Genomic DNA, 20,470 nt, shown 5'->3' with positions numbered 1-20,470 from the left:
GACGTAGACTCCCGTCGGATTTATCCCAATGAGTAATGCCGACCTTCGTCACTTTGGTGTTTATTTAAAATGGTTTACGATTTTAGCTACTAATATTTTTTAAGGAAAATCGATAAGATGACGGCTGCTTTTTTTTTTTTTTTTTTTTTAAGTAGTAATGTAAAATATACTCAAGACTGTACGAAGAAAAGAACGTCTTATTAAAATGAAAGAATCAATTTGAGTTAATACTGTAAAAGTTATTACTACCCTATAAGCAATAAATCAAATTAAATTTGTTTCGGTCTTTTACATGAAACAATTTCACAAAATTCGAGGGTGTTGAGATGGAATGCTGTTATGTTGTTGAACCGCGTGGAAATTCATTGAGATTGCTGCAAAAATTAGTTTTCAAAATGTCTCGGAGATTACGAAACTTTTGGGAAAGCTGATACAATCAATTAATTTCTTAGAATAGATTCACTGTGCGCCGGACCAATGAAAGTAATGCTTATAAGGAACTAAGGGAATTAGGTCTATTTTCACAAATCGGGCGAACCGAGATTCGGTCACGTATAATTCGACCACTTTCTGAAATACACTATTTTCGGAGTGGTGAAAAAAGTTCGGCGATAATAATAATACATGATGTCAAAAGATGAAGATTGTTTATCGCTATTTATTGTAACGATATTTTGTGTGCTAAATATATTTGGACTCGAGTTAAATTTCCGACATTTTTTAGAGAAATCACGTATTTTGTGACAAAATTCTGACCAAAGAATGATACAAAAATTTGCCGTCTCATTTCTTTTTGAAGTATCAGCGATCGTTTAACAAATTGGTTGTAACAAATCTGCGGTTTTCTCTCCATTTTTTAACATCCGTTCGCGTGCTTCTTCCGAACAAAGTTGTCCCGCTAAACGTTGATCCGGTTTCCGAAGCAACCAAACGAAAAGAAACAGTTCCAATTTTGACATTCGAAGTAAGTTGCGCCCCCGTTGAGAAAAAAATTGCAATACTTGTACGTGCGCCGTTACACCGAATAAACTCATGTTCCGATTGAAAAGAGGTCAAACAGTCTGAACGAGGTAGGACAAAAGTACAAAAAGATCAAAAATAGAAGGGTCGCAATATCGAATTTTTAATGATGGAAAAATTTCACTCACAGAATTTGCAACTGTAGAAAATCGAAGTATGGAGGGTGGAAAAAAAAAACAGAAAGATCAGACTACGCAACGTCAAAATGTCGAATCCTCAAAAATCGTCTTGATAATATAGAATCGTATACAGATTTTAGATTTTGCCGTTCTATGTTTGGACCTTTCTATATTTTGCGTTTCTGTACTTTGAATTTCTATATTTTCAATTTTCCATACTCGGACTTTCCGCATTTTAATAATTCCACGAATTTGATTTTCGCCTCTTTGAAAATAAGATATTTCGGTCCTTCTGGTTTTTTACCCCCACCCGTCTAAGCGGCACAATAAAAATAGGCAGCGATGAGTCACCGGGTTGATTTTTTATCCAGTAGCATCGAGGCAGACGTTAGAAGTCAGGCTATTCCGACGTCCCTGCGACACCTGCCTGATTCTCCTCACACAGTTTTGGAAGTGCGTGTTGCGTTTCTCCCTCCGTCAACGAAGCCACTCTACGCATCCCACTACGCACTACTACTACAACAACCGCTAAACTTCCGGAAGTTATTCTTACTCGGTATACATTATACGGCACCAGCAAGCCTATCGCTAGAATCGATCAAGCCTCTCTCACAATTAGCGTTTCATTCTTGATTTCTGGATCCTCTTTGCAGGGTTATACAGAGCCAGCTGTAGCTTCTTATTCGGAAACAATACTTGCCGAGAGAGGATTTTTTCATATTCGTCATACAAGAATACCTTCTCATTTGAAACAAAGAAACTCGTTCCATTTCTGAAGTCGAATTTCCGAAACGAGCACAAAAATTGCTGTACAGTAATTCTTAATAGCTAATTTTGATCAATCATAACGCTACCATTTTTCACAGAGTTTTGTAAACCTTTATGTTTACAGAACAAGAAAAAAAAAACAAACAGCAGGGATATTTTGTGGTTATGAAAAATTCTTAAAAGTAATTCGCAACAATTATGACCCACTGAAATCCACGATGCATTATGGATATTCATACGACCACATCCCACCTGTCCGGGCGCTGTTTCTCTCTCTCTCTCTCTCACAGTCTTTCCCTCTCACCCTAAAAATCGCCCCTCCGTTTCTCTCTCGGCTCGTATCTCTTGCTCTCCTCACCTGTCCAAATCGAGAGGAAAGGTTAACCCGAGTGGATACAACCATGCAAGGATGCACGCTGCCCACGGCAGGTGGGCAGTTCGGCCAATAGCACAAGAAGCGAAAATAGTTAGACCGGCAGGTTTCATCCGCTGTTAGCACGTGAGGCCCAATGCAGTCTGGGTCTGGTTTAGTCGTACCTAGTTTGGTACCGGAATCACGGGCCAGCGAACGGTGACATCACTCACCTCTTTCGTCGTCCTTTACACTTTGTCACGGTAATTCACTTCGCTTTTCTTGATTCTTGTAACCTTCCTCCTTAAATCCAGCCAGTCCTCAAGAACAACGCATCGTGTGTTGCGTTCCTATTGTTTCCGTGATTCGGTTCCCTTTACAAATAACCTGCAACTGTGCCAAACGAAGGAACACCAATTATACCGCGATAGGTTCGACTAATAGTCATAGTGGTGATGGCTATATGCATACACGGTTGTAGAAATGGAAAGTACAAACGCCTCGAACGAATCTTCCGGCAATAAATTAGCTTTGAAATTTATTTCGAGCCTGAAAAACAAAGGCCAAATAAAATCGGCCGGGATATTAACCTCTGTTTCACAACACAGAGAGTGCGGATGCTTATTGCCAGGTGAATCATAATTGTGGGATATTTTCACGGAACCGGAAGTATACGGGAGAGGGCACGAGAGTGGGAGGAAACGGACGTGATGGGTGAACGATGGTTGAAAGGATGCTTTTGAGCGGAGAGATTTTCCACTCGCAACGTGTAGAAATGACTTTGAAAATCTTTAAACTTGACATTTCGTCTCACTTCGGACGTTTAGTGACAAGTTGAATATCACGACTGCCAGATGTTGATGTTGTTGACGATTCGTGCCAACCCCAAACTGCAGGGACAAGGACGGCCCGAGAGAAAAAAAAGTTAGTAGGCAGCACGCGTCCGAGATCTGACTTCCGGTTGACGAGAGAAAAAACGTATCGAATAAGAGCATCATGGTGAAAACAAAAAAAGATCCTCTCATCCTCGTCGTGGTCGAAGATTGCCTCGAAAAATTCTCGTCTTCGGTCGGCAGCTGGCCGTCAGGAGATGAGGATGATCCGCAGGCACGTGCCTTCAGGCGTTTTCCATTGTTCCTGGCAGTTTTTGGCCGATCCTGCAGGGCTTTCTCATCTACGGGGTAGGGGTCAGATGCTCGTGCCAGGTGGAGGAGAGGCTTGCCTTTCCGCTGAAAATATCTGAATACATCAACGCTAACTTGTAAGTAACGCGGGGCTGTTGTTCGTCCACTCGAGTTCATCTTGACGGCTGATGGCTGGTCAAGTTGCAAATGGTCGAAGAATGATGTAACTATAAAAATAAGACAAATTTTTTCCAAGTCCTTCACACCAGGCGCCATCTGATCGTTCAGGCTTCGCACGCGCTAATTCGGTCGGCCAATTCATCGCTGAGAGTCAAGACTGTAGGATTTTACGTGGAAAAGTTTCGCAAAGTTTGAAGATTTTACCATCCAAAGTTGCTTCCACGTTCGTGTGTTTCCAAATTTTAAACTCTTGTTATACTTTCCCATCACGATTACTTGTCGACATACTTTCAAAACTGCAATTGAATTTTTGTCACTCGAGAGGGTGGCCTTTCGTTTTTCAATTAGGATACAGAATTGTGACGCAAAGCTTTGGGTAGTTCTCGTCTTTGCCGAGAAGAGTCCATGCATCGGTAGCACATAGCGGATCAACGTAAACGATTTGAGTTTGATCATCAATAGATCATCGTCATTTTTCACGCTTGATGCTTTCCTTTCCGACGATCACCTATCACGCTGTAACCTTACGCACACACTCACCCAAGTTCATGTGTACTTTCAACTATCAATGTCGTGACTTTTGACAGAAAGGATAATGATCATCGGTAAACAAAGTTTGAAAAGAAAATATGACCGTGTAATGGCTACTGACCGTATACGCGTTCAAATGATTCGGTCCGCCCTTTTTCACATTCAATTAGCACGGCTCGCAGGTGGTTAAATAAAGATATATTTACGGGTAAAAAAAGAAGTGTGCACCCACAACGAATGTTTGCCGGTACAATTACGACTCGAAGGAAGCGGGTAACAGCACGACCCGCGGTAGCGCCGCCGGTCTCGGATTCGTTGTTTCGCCTCTTTTATGGGAGATCTCGCTTTAATTGCGATAACAAAAAAGGAGGGGAAAAACAAGATAAAAAGCGACCGGGATCGGCTAGCCTACTAATTATGGTTAGTTGGGTTTGTAGGTAGCACGGAGGAGTTCGACGCTGGTGGAATTGGTTTAATTCGTATCCCATGATGCCGTGCCACTCCGTGCACATACCATCTACTCTTGGAACACACACGAGACCTCGGTACCCAGTCGTCGACGTATTAATGGTAATGGTAATCGCCGCTGCCGGAGTAGGTAGTCGGAAAGAGTCGAGACTGGTAAACTCCCACCATTGTATAATTTCCTCAAAGATTTCCCACGTGCGAGGACCAGACGGACACGGACTTGGGTATCGCACACCGTCGTTACACACGAAGACATACGCCTCGTAAGCGCGACTTTACATCAAAGCGTTAAATACGCCCTGACTCGGTTCAACTCTCGTGACTCTCCGTCGGGTGAACCTTGAACCCAACCGCAGGGAACGGAACCACAATCTCCGGTGAGGTCTTGGAAAACCTTACTTCGTCATTGCGAACCTGTCATCCTGGGCTTGGACTCAAGGGAGTCATCTGTTAATGGGACTATTTCCAATTCCGTTGAAACGTGATTAGTCAATTTGATCGGTGGTAATAGTTTCGACGTCGTTTAATGCTGGTTGACAAAGAATCGCTTTACAGGACAGGTGCTGTTATTATATTTATTTACCAAGTACTCTACCTTGTCAATTATCGACGATGAAATTCAAACTAAACGTTCCACGGTGTGAATGAGAACTTTAGCTGCAGTGTTAAATTGAAATCGCAAGCCACTTCGGAAAGCAGTCGCTTTTGAATAGCATGAAATCATTTGAAATCACTTTGATTCCTTGAAATCGCGTGAAACTGCACGTGTATTAACTTGTTGAAATCGCAAACCACTTTGCAAAGCAGTCGCTTTTAAATCGCTTGAAATTACTCAAAATCACTCGAAATCATGTTTAATCGCGTGAAATTGCTTGAAATTACTTGAAGTCACTTGAAATAACACAAAATCGAATGAAATCCCTTGAAATTGCTTGAAATCGCATGTTACTCGATCTATGTAATGAGTGAATACCACCGCGTATAGTCAACTTTTTCACTGTGTTTGTTTTGGTCGTTTGACCAGAGTTCTTCTCTAACTTCAATCGGGATGGGATGAGTGAGTGAGAGGGTGAATAAATAAATAACACAATTTCGCGGGAAAGACAAGACGCTTGCTTCGGCATAAAAACCCTCACGGTGCAGAGGGAAAAGCCGAAGCAAGACCAGTGTTTATTAACTACCAATCAGATCATCATAAAACAGGATAATACAGCCGCTGGTGCGTTCCTTGTCAACCAGATTGAATGATCATTCAATAATCTTAAGCCAACTTATCTAAGTCTCCATGAGAAACCGTGCTCCGCAACTTCCACGCACTCGTGGAAGCAGGGAGTGGGGAGCGTCAAGGTGGCCCAATGCCGTGCAAACAGCGGTCCCGACGTCTCGGGAACCAACGCTGAAGCAGTGACGCTCGCCCAGGGAGACGCGACACCCCCGGCCCAACCGGAGGGTGAAACACGTCTCCCCCGACCGTGTTAAACGATAAATCTTAAAACTACGCGAGACGAAATAATCGACGCGCGTGTCTAAGGAAAACCTAACGCGTCCTACCTATTCGAGCGCTCGAGACTAACTAACTTGCGCTGCGCCCTCACCGGCCAAGCGAACGTACGTAACTGCCGATTCGAGTATCGGCTCACGAATTTCTGACGTGGGCAATAAGTACGTAATTTGAATTACTATAACGTTGAACTACTCGTCATGCGGAATAAGAAAGTAAATCTACTGTTGTGACTCTTTAGTCACCTTATACGTGGTAAATAGATGCAACATACAAATATAACGACACTAAAGTATTGCTATGATAAATTTACAAAACTAATATAATAATAATAAAGTGGCGCGAACAGTGTTCATTTCACCAAATTCGTTGCCACTTTCACTATTAACACGAAGTTACCGTGTGATTTCTGTAAAACCGAGCTGATTCAGCCGCTGTTCCTCGTGGAATTGACGGTATATAGTCAGTAGACGACGAACAAAATGTTATTGTTTGAATCAGCAAAAAAATGCGACAAATTTATTGGTTAAATTTACTAAACGTTCAGTCCCCGTAAATTCATTTTTTACGTTACAGCCAATCTTTTCACAAGTTTTCGATCGAGGTACCATCATTTTGACAGGACATTGCTCAAAGGAGTGCTTATCCTGAAAATTGCGACACTGAGTGTGAGCGATAAAACTAGACGATACACATTTTACACGTCACGGATTTTAGGTGGGATGAGGATTCGGGACGAGAGAGGTCGAGAACCGCGTTAATACATTCGCACACTTATCCAATTTGCGTAATTATTTTTAGTATTCAATTTAAGAGTGCACCGAGTCCGAGGTCAGATTGAATGAGTCTTATTCATCAGGTTTTTTTTTTTCTACCACACGTCTCTGATGTTCGCCATGATTCGAAGAGAAAGATACTGCATTATACCGACTTGCCGGTTAAAATCGCAAAAAACAACGTTTCATGCGTTTGCTACGCTAATTGGCAATTTAAATGATTACTCGACAGGGGCACTAGGTTAATAATAATTATTATTATTTCATCGCCAACTTGTACCGATTCAAACGTCAAGGGGACTGGTCTCGGTAAAATTAAACTTTTGAAGTAACATTTTCTCATGCCGTAGAGGACAATATTTCATACAGATTATATAAATTAATAACATAATAGAAGGTTCAGACTTTTTTGAATTTGTTTGAGTTTCTACTTTTGAAAGTTGACTACAATATCCATTTGGCTAGATAAAGTTATTCAAAACTCGACCATGTTCGTTAGAGTTTGCAGTTTTAAATTTTCATTCACATCAAGGATGGTTTTCAGTAAAGTTCTCATCGATCGGTAAATTTCGTCACTTTTTCGTGTCGCTGATAATTCCGCTGCTTCGGCTATTCAGATGTGTACCTAACCACAGTGAAATACTATCGTAATTAAGAAGTTGAAATAAATTTCAGGAATCTATCGAGTCTTCCCTGACATTCAAATTTGTTCCTTCGTCCAAAAAAATCAGGATCTTTTAGGGGTTTCTCGTGATCTGAATCACTTTCAAGTCGATCTGACGATGAGCAAGACTGAAGTTGGAGCCAGCTGTGTAAGTCGATAGTGAAACTGGGAAAGATGAAAAGATGAAAATATGCAAACGAAGGGCTCGAGTTGGCGGGTTGTACTAGGTTTGTGGCTGGTGTGGGAAAGCGCCGCGATGCGAGACCCTCTTATGCATAATACAAGTTGGCGTCTAGCCTCGTGAATGGTATCAACCTGCATCCACCCCGGTGGTTCCCTTCGCCCTGAAAGAGGCACAACTAGCGCAGGTGGAAAAAGAAATTACAGTAATTTACCAAACGCGAGATTCTCGTCCTGGAAAAAGATCATCTTCCCGGGCCTCGGAGCGACAAAGTATCGCAACAGGCATTATCGGAACCACTTTCAATGTCTCTTTTCTCCGTATCAGACTTCGGCAGAGGTCGAATTGACGTCTTCTAACAATACCTCGTACACCCATCCGCCTTACGCCTCTCTTACTTTTTGTCACGATCGCTTCGGCCGCGATCATTTGCATCCCAATTATTCCCGCGCCAAACAATAATCCGAACTTTTCCCCCTCGCTTCTCACACCATTCGTTATTCCTCGATCCGTCTGCGTGACGTAATTATCGGTATTTCAAGCCGAATATTTTTCCTAGCTGTCTCGCAAATTCGGGACAACATCAAGCTCTGATATTCGAAAACGGAGGCTTGAAAGTTTGGAATTTTTGAGGGATATTGATTATCGATTTTTTAAAAAGGACGTTTCATTTTTCGAGAGAAGAGACGATCGTGAAGTTTTTACAAAACTAATAATTACAACGATTTGCATACCGGATGATTTTCAACGATTCTGCGAATAGAAAAGCAAAGAGAAGTCGAAAGGAGATATGAAATTATTAAACGCGCATCGATATTTCGCAGACGTTCTTCCCTCGACTCGCGTGATGCGTTTGCACCATCCAGCTGCAACAGGAGATGAGTTCGAACCCCTTTGAAATCTAACTCTGAACGCACCGATGATTCCCTGCGAAGCTGAGTTCGTCTTTCTCAATACTGCCCCATCATTCGGTTGTATCGGACCATAACCGTCCCTTTTTCTTTCTCTCGGCAAATCCCACTGATCTCACGTTATGCAGGCGAGTTGGGTTATGTGGGTATCGCGATTTCCAAGACCAGTCTGCGACCAGTCGGTTGAAACCGATCCGAACGAAGATGAGCGAGCCTAATATCTTAGTCTACAAGAATTTACGGTCTCGTTTATTGGATCGAGTATATTACAGACGAGCCGCGCGAATCGTTAACAAGTTGTATAAATTATAAAAATTAATATGAGATGATGAAAAAAATGTTGTTTCGTCTGCAGAAACAATTTTTACGCAAAGTTGGTACAAAACGTTGTAATTTTCTTGCGATTCAATAACGAAGATGGGTAGTTACTGTAAATTATAGTGGGTATCATTAAATTATTCCTCAACGATTATACAAGTACACTAAAATTCGTCAGGTTTTTGTGTATTATTTAATTAAAACCTTACGTTCGGTTATTTAACTGTCGTCGTTAGGCGTTTGTTGTTAATTCGCGTGTCTTGCAGGATTATGGTCAGCGGCAGTTAACGAGGAAATAAAAGACACCGAATCTTTGGTCCATGCTCGTGTATACGCAGTAGTATCAGGAAATTGTGAGGATGGAGAAAGTATTAGCGAAAAGTAATAAGGAAATAATCAAATAGCGAGTTTTTCGATGCATAAAGCATTTATTTTTCTTTTATGATAAGCCGTATGTGTGGAATTACTTTGAGAATTGCAGAGGTGAATTATTATGTAATTTATTTATAGATACAGATATTTAACAGACTGAAGTTTGTATCGTTATTGTAAGAAGTCGTTATTTTGCAACTTTAGGATTACTTTGAAATTAGTAAACTGTTAATACGGTATCAACAAATTCAGATTTTGTAAATTCAACTTTTTTTTAGGTAATCTAAAGCTGCTAAACAGTGATTTCTGTTTCACCGTTTCGATTTATAATCAAGAACGTTACTAACTAATAAATATTATGCATTGCTGATTAATACATAAAAATGTTGAGGTAAATATTTCACCAGGAAAAAAAGGGCCGCGTTAATTATTGTTGAAGGTGATCGGGTTTCCACTCGGAGCGCGAAAACTGCGAGAATGAAAGTTTTTATCGATTAATTCGAGAAGGAAACGCACGGGCAAAAATTCGACACGTTCAACAAACGCCTTGCCTTTAAAAATAGCCGGAGCAAACGAAAGGGAAAGTAATTAACGGCTGAATAATCTACAATCATTTATTTTAAAATAACAAAATGTCTTTGACGCTCGCTTATAAAACTTGGAATAAACAAGATTTGAAAAATAATTCCTGGCGTATTGCCACCAAAGGGTAAAAATGTCAACAACTCGATGTAAAATTTAATCAACGTACGAGGCGTTCGAGACGAGATAGTAAAATAGAGAAAAAGTTTTCGTAGTAGGTAAGCCGCGTTCCGAGCTATCAGCCTTTCACCGAATAAAACTTTGTACTAGCTCTCGGAGCTGACGTTTTCTGTGCTACCGACGGTCAGTCAAAGACAACTTTTTCTAATTTATCGCGCAAAGTGTTAGCTCACGTCGAGCATCACTGAACAAAGATTAGCTCGTTGAACAGCGCTCGGCACAATTATCTGCAATTTTGCGATTCACGGAGCGAGTCTTCACAGCTTTCAAGTTATTACTCGCGAACTCGAAATACTTTAAAAGAAGAAAAAACTTTTCAAGATGGTATTTCAAATTTTTTTTCAAACGACTCAGTCATCCGCTATCTGAAAGTAAATTTCTTTTTCCTACCAATAACAGCGATTTTTATTAACATTAATGTGTTCTTATTTTTATTAAATTGAATACGATGTTCGATCGTATTAATTTTTAGCCTTGCACGGTTCAATTCATTCGCAATCAATATAAAATTCTCTGAAATCAGATCAAAATTTGATGTTTGTTTTTTGTTTTTTCTTCTTTCTTTCTTTCTTTCTTCGTATCGACTTTTAATTAGCTGAGAAATTAGGAACCAAGCAAGTCTTGAGCAACGTCGACCTCTTGGCTTTATCTTGCCCGCTTACATGCGGACACGCTCAGTGAACGACGTGGGAGCTGGATGGCGCCTCCCAGGGTGTTCCATCCATCCCGCAGGAGTCAGCAGAAGCTGATACGCCATTCACACCTTCACGTTTACTATCATCGACGATACGATCTAGCCGTAAACGCGTGTATATTACGCACACATAGCAATCAAGTGTATATTTTTACATACATGCATGCACTACGCATGCAGGGCATGAATGTGCATTCGAATGTGTAAGTTTCACGTCCATCCGAGTCTAGCTAATACGAAGTAATTACACACTTGGATCTCGTTACGTGCCGGGCTTGAGAATATTTTTGACAGAGGAGTTGAAGCGGAACCAAACGGGGTCTCTTTTAATGTGCAATTATTTCTACTAGTTTATACTTTTAGTTTCAAAAAAAAAAATCAATTTACTCTTTTGAAGATGAGACAACATTTATTGTTTGATTGGCTACTCAGGAGACCATTAATTTTTCTCTCGAGTATCTTATTTTGTGTTTAAAAAAAAAAAAAAACAAAAAAAAAACAGAGACAAATTAATATGAGAATTCAATCCGAGTATTCAGTTTTATTCTGTTATCCAATATTAGGACAGGCATTGTTATAATCCGTAATTATTCGTGAGAAGAATTGTTGTTGAACAGACACTCTCTCTTTGAATACTGAAAAAAAGTTTCACAGTCTCCGGTCTTGATTAATGACCCATTAAAAAGTAACTCCTGCATATTATTGTTCGAGCCGTGAATAATACAAACATTTGAAAAAATCTCAATACTTTTATGTAGCACAAAAAACAAACAAAAAAAAAAACAAAAAACCGACCGAGTCGAAATGGGTCAACTGCTTTGTTCCCACGCGTGTTTCGTAACTGATTCAATCAATGATTCAAGACTCGATTCGTCATCCAGCCGGATGACTCTACGTAATTGCAAAAACACAGATCACCCTCGCGATCGGGGCAACATTGAAACTCGGCTGAAATGAAAATTAAATCCTGTAACGAGTTGAAAACTCCACAAAAATTTGCACGAAAAATTGGGATCGTCACCGAGTTTGACGGAGGAAATGAAAGCGATGGGATCCTCATCCCCGCCGCTTGCGTCTCGAGTTAGTCTGATGATATTCTAGGGTGAACCACGACGCGGAGGTCTACTCGCCAAATCGTTCTCACGTGGTGTACCTACCGTGACCATCGGGTAGGTACCTAGCACAGGTGCGCTAGTACACGGTAGTAGTAAACTGGGGGGGGGGGGGGGGTTATAACCGGAAGTCTACGCCGGAACCGCGTCTTTCCAATGCCAATGGCCAAGGGTCTGGATCTACGTAATTGTTTCGAGCCAGGAAACGGTAGAGCGGTCTGCGATAAAGAGACCTCAAGATTTTGGAAAGATTGATGATATTTTATTTGTTTGTTAGTGAGGGAATTTAACGTGTATGGAGAATTAATGTCGGGTAATGAAATGTGTTGCAATATTGACATGGATTCAAAATTTCACTCTTCGTTTTAGAGTTACAGTTGTTTGTAACTTTCTTTAAAATTTATTAAGAGTTGTATCGATCGTCGTAGATTATATACGTTGCAGATGTATACCTGCTCGTATAACTTCGAAAAGCGTGCATCGTGACAATGTCAATTATTCATACATAAAATTCAAACTTACACTCATTAAGAAGACAATTTACTTACTAACAAGCTTCGAACTCGGAAGCTCTTCGAGTTCAAACCATTTAGTTGATAGATCTTCTGCGTGGGGGTAAACAGGCGGGACGCTTGAATGTCCGTGAGAATCCACATCCTGCACCCTCGATGCACAAAAGAGAATAAGGACTCGTGCGCGATGGTGCGTAGAAAAAGTCTATGGTGCGTGTAAACGTTCCGACCAACCCGCACAATAATCAAAATCTAATCGTAGCTGATATCTGATATTTTTGTTGGCTGCATTTCAACGTAATCGTCGGTGTCGAAAGTACGGGCAGGGGTGTAAAAATAATCGTCAAGCTTCACCGGGCGAGAAATCATCGAACTATCTTTCAGTTTCATAGTTTATCCGAATTATCTGAAAAACCGTGAGTTAAAAATCAGAAATTTGAAATCAGCGTAACAGCTTCTGATTTTTCAGACACGTATATGTTGCTGAAATTAACAAACGGGGATTTTCGCAATATTCCTTTTATAAAACGATACTATATATATGCGCGTGTGAATTTACACATCCACGATGAAATGGGATTAATTAGCGAGAGGATGTTACGATGATGAAAATTGGTGAGCTCACACAAGCGAATTGAAATTCACGTATGCTTTATACCGCAAGAAATTGACTTGTCAGTTAAAACATATTCCGAATAATGGATAACATGAATTACGATAAATATACCAAATTACCCTAACCGCGTGCCGAAACGCTCATTGATTATTAGGCACGAGCTATGTGGTAGCAGCCATTGCACGCGAATAGATATCGGAGTCGTAAAATATGTATCCATGAATAAATATTCAATTAAGAGTTACGCAATATCTTGAAAATAGCGTTATAAGTTAACGAGCGGAATATAATATGCCTGTATTCTTGAATATTGATACGAACATCCGTTGGACCCGTAAGAAAGGTCAACAACGCGTAGTTGTAAATCAGCGATCGGGTTCTGGGTATAATTATTATTAATTTCTCGTAAACTTCGTCGGCCATTTTCGATCTGAAATGAAATTTGAATACAAGTACGAAAAGTTTCGTAACGATTTTCAGACCAAACGAAGTCAATTCGATTCACGGTTTTTCTCTTTCAGTGAATTGGAATCAAAAAATCACTTCTCGCTTCGTCGAGATAAAATTTTCTAATGAGGAGAAAAGCATACAAACGCGAAATAGTGTGGCGCAAAAAAATTCACGCGCCATTTAGACTTGAACAATACATCCATCAAGAATAACGCGTGACGAATCATTCGCCGAAAATGTTTAGAAAAAATTCATCAAGCGATATTCAACGCCGCTTGTAAAAATGACGAAGCAAGGTAGTAGCGGTGAATAATAACTCCGTTCGAAAAGCTAGTAAGAAATGATAATAATAAACGAAATATAATTTGCTACCGACAATGAAAAAGATCTCTGCTGCTTCACGTTTGGTGCCCGAGGGCTTTAAACGCTCCAGATCGACTAAGTTCGCGCGAAAATCGACCGTACGATCAATTTGCGGGGTAAATTAAGCAGAGAACCAAAGTGGACCGGTCCGTACTTCGATCGTACGAGAGTACGAGAACCAATTCAAAGCTTCGTGTGTACAAACCGATTGTCGGTTTGTCCTGCGCCCCCCTCTTCTGTTCCTCAGCAAGGACCAGGAACTCAAGGCCCGAGCCAAGATGGTGGCGGGTCAAGATCCTCCGCCGATTGGTCTTTCAAATCCAACCGTTTCCTTCGCCGAACTCTCCTGCCAACCACTCGACCAATAGGAAACCAAGCTGTCGACGCCGACGCCGGAAAAGATCCCGCGCGTTTTGTGTGTAGTACCTCGATTTTCACCAACGGGATTTGGTAAACCGAGTAAGGAGGTTAAGGTTTGCCAAAAATTGATACTTATCGATGTTATTCGAGATTGTCGTACGTTGGAGTCAATGCCAGATTATTTTATCTGTAAGTCATGAAGATCTCTTCAGAAGTATGAAAATAATTGATCCAGGAATTGTAAACAAAAGATGTCCAATTTTCAATCACTTCGAAATTGCGAAAAATATAGTAGATTTGTTCGATTTCCACAAATTTACTGTAAGACTTTGTTTTATCTCGTTGGTATCGTTAGATGCTTAATTTTACAATATTGCACCAATTTCGATCGTGATCAACAAATGTCGACATTGAATTTCCTACCGAATAAAAAATGTGTTCCAATGGCTTTGTGGAAAATAGTCTTTTGAATAAAATAATACATCGTAGAGTAAAATTAGACAAATTTACTAGATTTGTAATTATATTCAGAAGATTCGAAATAAAGCATCGATATCCAAGCTCTTGTTTATAACTGCGGTACTTTGCATACATTTTAGCATTATCGAAGAGACTTTCTTAGTTTACGGATTCGATAACACGATAAGTATTCAATGTCCGATTATTTCGTAATAAACTTAACAAGGAGTATAAATTTTTGGTCAATCCCACCGAGTTCTTTGTCTCTTTGCAAAACCAGCAGCTTTTGCTTACCGATCTCCGATCTGACGAATGTTTTTCTCATTACTTACTTGTGTCGCTTTTGGCTTTTTGCTTGTTTCGTTTTTGGAAGGGGAGGAAAGGGCCCTCAGTCTATCGTCCATTGTCGTGTGCAGGATAGGAAAGTTTTTTCTCCGATCTTCGGGGCGCGAGTCTATTGCGATAAACTTTTACTCCAGTTCGAATCTCGGAACCGGTTTCCTCGTAACAGGGCTAGCGTGCCCCGGGTGCTGCTGGATGGCTGCCCCCTGCCGGTTGTCGACTAGAGTCACTCGGAGAGTAAACCGGTCCTCCTCCGTCCTCCTTCTCTCGTTCACTTTCCTCCTTCACGTCGTACTACGATAGCCTCGCGTCAGGGACTCGGCTCGACGTTGAATATACGTTATATTATTCACCATTATTCACCTCGGATCACCGCGTGTGATTAACGATCCATCCTCCGTCGATATTTACGCCTAGGCCAGAAGCCTCTAGCCTCGTAACGGGTCACTGGAATTATTTACGTTGAATAAGAATCGGCTGAAGGGAGCTGAAGATTCACTTGCGAAATTTTCATTCTTGATCAAACGATCCGTTTACTTTGCTTTCGTTCACCCACCATCTCGTCTCTCAACTCGGCCCGTAATCACATTTTTTTACGTAAGACGATCGACGCTCAATTTGTACGCCGTATTGTAAAATGGGTGAAGATTTTTTCCGAATTCGGATCAAATGAATCGTTCGTAAGGAACAAGCTTGCATAGTCAAGTAGAATTTGATAAAGATGTGAAGACAAAAAATGGACCGGGGTTGTCAAACCTTTTCCACTCGTCACGTAGGGCGCGAAGAAAAATTTATTGCACTTTTTCGTTAAAGCGAATAACTCGAAAATCTGGAACGAGTGTCATTTTGGTCAGTCAAGCAGGAGTGTAGGACTAGCTAAAGAAATTTTTTTTTTTTTAAATACAAAAATAAATCTACATCCTTCTCATCAACTCCGGCAAAAAATTACGGGGAGAAAAACTTCACTCAGGCATAAGAGTGCATGCGATTTATGCTTGTGTAAATGATTTCGCGTGTAAAAGATCGGCTAGATGGTTCCTAGGCTCACGATGACTACTAGACCAAAGCCTTGTGCACGTCTATAATTATGCCGATGTATAGAAGCGTTGGTACAAGGGTTATACCATAAGATGAAGTTTCTAGACGGTGAGAAGAGGAGAACCAGTTTTGCGTCGTTCTTTTTGTACTCTTATTCCTCTTCCTCTTCTTCTTATTCCTTTTCTTTTTCTTTTTCTTCCTTTTTGATCGTCGCACGTGCGCGCGGCACTTGGTGAGCGAGGACGCATCTACTCAACGTGAACTCATCGAGGAGATGGGATGCTGCTACAGAGTAGTCGTGCAGGACCAGAAAAGAAAGGTTACATCGAGGCTCCGTCCTCGGAGGAGCCACTTTTCAGACCCATCTTCAATTATCTGCTCCTTGATTTTCACCCGGCAGCAGGCGCCGTATATTTTTAACAAATTTTTGTTCATGTATATATGTGTATACGTGTAATATTGCCATCTCACGCGTGATGTTAGAATTTCGTTCATCAGAAACCCAAGGATTCAGGGCTCTTTATGCATTTTGTCATGTTTGATAGATTGGTCGGGAAAATATTCAAATTGTCTAATTTTGGAAATTTTCACAAAATATCATCAGCTAAATTTATTACATGCTTATCGCATTTTTTGAATCACTGAATTTTTACGCTCCCAGCAAGTGGAAACAGACTCAGTCTTGAAGTAGGAAAGTCGTTTCAGATTAAGTAATTAGTGCATGTAAAACGCCGGGGAATATAATTTGTTCAGATCGTTCGGATAGGAGTAGATGGGTGGGGCGATAAGTTTGAACGACTAGTAAAGGAAGAAAAAATTAAGTAAACTGGCACCCCAATCACAAGTTGATTAACAACGTGCAGAATCGGTTTTTGGATACGTATTTAGGCATGCGTATTTCGGTACCGTTCTGAGGAAGGTGTTGAAATCTTTAATCTTCAGTGCTCTTCAACGGTTTGTATATACATGCAAATTTCGGCAAATTTTATCTTTGTTTAGGATCTTTTACCGGAGTAGAAAGATAAATAGCGATACATTTGAGGATTCATCATTTAAGCGAACAAGCGGAAGTTCCGATTATTTTATGAGGAAATTGAAATGAAACAAGGGATGCGAACAGCATACTTTTTTGGTTTTAGTAATAAAAATATTTCGTTAAATATTTCGATTAATACTAATTCAATATTGAGAAAATTCGGTATCCTTTTTTATCCTATATCGTCAGTGAAATGACAGAAAATTTGGAAAAATCAACTCGAGTGGTATTTTTTTTTCATACCTTTTCTAAAAACCTTGAATTTATGGATTGTATACTATTGAAGAGTTCAAGAAATATATAAGGTGAATTTCTTGAGCAGGTGCTAATTCTATATATTTTATTACGAAGTAGATCAAACGTAAATCGAATTCATGGTATATAAATCAATACCCTACAAACCAATCAATATTGAACTAAAAATGGAATCGTCATTGGGAACTGGTTATTTTTGTCAGCGGCAGAAAATTTCTAGTTTTGGCTATTATACAGTCGTCAAGAGTTTATCGAAAATGTTTTTCATCACAATTAAAAAATACGGTTCCTAGAGTGTAAAATAAAGATGAGTTTTGTAGCTGTAATCAGAGAAAATAGTACGTGTTGCTGTTTCTCATAATTACGGTTATTCGTACACTATTTTTTCGTACCTATAGTCACAATTTGATCCTGGTGGAACATTAAACTGATATTGATGAACTTTAACAGCGCCGAAATAGTTACACATACCACATTTTCTTACGATTCCATTCCAACGGTATTGAAACGTAATATCGTAACGATAGGTTTGAGCATTCGACTGGAATGTTCCAGCAACTATACATAGCAAATTACATTTTCCTCCGTGCAGTCATTGGTGCTGTCAGCTACGCTTGTGCCATTGAACAACTGTAAAGAAGGGTGAACAGGTACACTACACCGTACAGTACGAGGATGGCCATGGGCCCTCCTGCTCTCCCGAGTGCCAACACCTATAATCCGTGCACCGAATGTCGAGACAGGTCAACCTGTCGTTAGGTTCGAGCTCACGGAGCCGAAAACAGGTAGGGGCGTTTAGGTTTGGGCGCATAAATCTACCTGCCCTTGGCTGTCTGGATAGGGGCGAACGATGCACCTTGCTACTTTTGTTAGCGCAGCCCAAAGTAAACCTCCACCCTCGACCAGCGCCTAAGCAAATGGCCGAGTATCATAAGTCGGATGGATCATGCGTACGCAGGTCTCTCGGGGATTCCAGCCCAAAGACCCTCTGGGCTCATTTTTTATTCTTCTTTCTTCTGTTTCTTACCTGACTGATTGTTGTTGCCTGTTTCCAAGGTACAGTAATATTCATTAACGACTCAACCCTCCGGCTAACTTCTTTTCGGTCCGAAACGAAATACGAGCTAGATTCTGTGCGAGTTATGTGACAATAAATCTAATTTCACACGTCGGCTAAATCGCCGGTCATTTTCACATGATACGTATAGAATCGAACTCGCAATTTGGTTTGGACCGAAAACAAGTTAGTCGGAAGGTTGAGGCATTAAATCTTTGAGTCGCACATTGTTGTACTCAGTCAACTTTTATAACGAGATAGTCTTCCATGGTTTTTTGGATCGCTGACTACGAATCTGAAATCAGCTTTTGGAAATTCAAGATGGTGGGTCTAACATGGTGGACAAAAATTTAAGAATTGCTCGAATACGGTTAAAAAACGTTACGCAACAGCTTTTGGGTTTGCTGAACGGATTCGCCGTGTTGAAGTTTTGAAAATTTCATTTGTTCTTATAGTATAGTCTCTTCGTTTACTGAGATTACTTGTTATTGGGATCATTTTTGTCACGGAAAAAAAATCCCGCCAAATATTTTCCAAATCGCTTCGCACAATATCGGTAAACTCAGTCATCTTAACAAGACAGTGCAAAATAAGTACGTAACGGTTTTAGGAAGTGCAGGAGTTACACGGTTAACATTTCGTCGTTGCGTAACAAATCGAGAACGTACGACGGTACGATAAATCGTTATAACCCGACTAAAAGTTCTGTTGCCAAATGATATATATCTATATGGTTTGAATTACAACCAGGAGTAAGCTATGTTATGTGTATAAGGAAACTGCGACTGCCGCAGGTTTCTCGGGGACGATATTTCGCAATCTTACAGAACGAAGATGAGCCAGCTGGCTACGCGCAGTGCTGCAGCAAAACTTATCCATGCAAAACGTTCTTTGAAGCCTTTCGCTTCGCGCTGACGTATCTGCCGTGTATCTCTTCCTCTATAATCGATCAAGAAGGCTGTAGAAATTCGATTTCAAATGAGCTACGCAAAAGAGATTTCACAAGGATGTACCTGTTTGCATAATAGAAGCTTCCTTTTTCAAAGCGTTGCAGATTCTAATAATTGAAATCGGACAAACTTCTCAATCAAAAAGGCTCTGCTTTCGTATCGCAGATTTTTATCACGAGGCTAAAGACTCTTAACTTTGGAAGAATTTAGGCGTGTTTTTGAATCTGTTTTCCTTCTATTTCGTTTGTCATAGTCAAACTGATGCTGCAAAAGTCCACGTTTTACGGGGATTTAAAAAGTCCTGTACAGTCCCCGAAAACGATGTATATATTCAATGTTTTCACACAATAACGACAGCTAAAAATTACTACAAGATTCAACGAATATTTATATTTGAGCAAATATGTAAAACCTGATCTCCGTGTGGAATAATTTAACGTAAAAGCGCGAGCTTTGAGTAAAAACAGCGATCGTCAAGCGTTTGGTAAGTCTTGAATCGGTGTATCGATATTTGTTAATGGCGCGCCCACGCGAAACGAGGTGAATTTGGCGACGAATAAATTCACAGTAGTCTCGCCGGGGCAATTATTGCAGCATCAGTGGTGCCTGGGAAAAAGATGATATCCGGTGACGCGTTAACTCGATTTTGAGAAAAATCTGTAAGTCGTACAACTCCCGCCCACGCATCTACGCAAGAGCGTCAGAGTGTAATCTTCGATGTTCTCACGCCTCTTCGCAAAGGGGGGGAACCCGATACGGAATTTTGAGTAGGTCTGTCTCTCGTCTCGTGATACGTATCAAGGTACCTCCCCGTAAGGAGGAATACTTGAAAGAAACGGAGATATCTCAAGACAGCGCCGAAAATGGGCCTCGGCTTGACCGAGGCAACGGCTCCTAGGAAGAAAAATAAACGAGAAAAGAAAAGAGATGTATACCGAAAGAGAAGGAATCACTGCAATTATCCGAGACCCATAGACACGGTCACGCTGTTCCCGAGATCTTTACACTATCCAGACTGCCGAGGGTCCTGCAGGCTGGGCCTGCGAACCAGAAATGATCTGCCTAACCATTGTACGCTTTGAGACTCGACAGATTCAACCGATTCTGAGAACCGTCTGTGACCTTTTAACTCGCCTCTCGGCTATCCGAGTCTCAGTTTTATGTTACTCGAAATCTTTT

The 20,470-nt window shown here is 40.6% G+C and overlaps 1 protein-coding gene across 3 annotated transcripts in view; it reads left to right on the top strand.

Annotated features, from left to right (window-relative positions):
- Window positions 1–20,470, top strand: part of LOC124310081 (uncharacterized) — a 67,887-nt gene that overhangs the window by 26,291 nt on the left and 21,126 nt on the right. Inside the window, exon 1 of one of the 3 annotated variants that reach the window (XM_046773663.1) lies at window positions 18,001–18,069. The exons of the other annotated variants lie outside the window; for them this stretch is intronic. Within the exon in view, the coding sequence (XP_046629619.1) occupies window positions 18,016–18,069 (54 nt within the window). The 5' untranslated portion in view covers window positions 18,001–18,015. Of the gene's footprint in view, window positions 1–18,000; window positions 18,070–20,470 lie in introns of those variants that run through there. 3 annotated transcript variants of the gene reach the window in all.

This window comes from Neodiprion virginianus, chromosome 1 (genome assembly GCF_021901495.1).
Source record: "Neodiprion virginianus isolate iyNeoVirg1 chromosome 1, iyNeoVirg1.1, whole genome shotgun sequence".
In the NCBI taxonomy this organism is placed as follows: domain Eukaryota; kingdom Metazoa; phylum Arthropoda; class Insecta; order Hymenoptera; family Diprionidae; genus Neodiprion; species Neodiprion virginianus.
The sequence above is the reverse complement of the archived record's forward strand: the minus strand, read 5'-3'. Positions and strand labels throughout refer to the sequence as shown.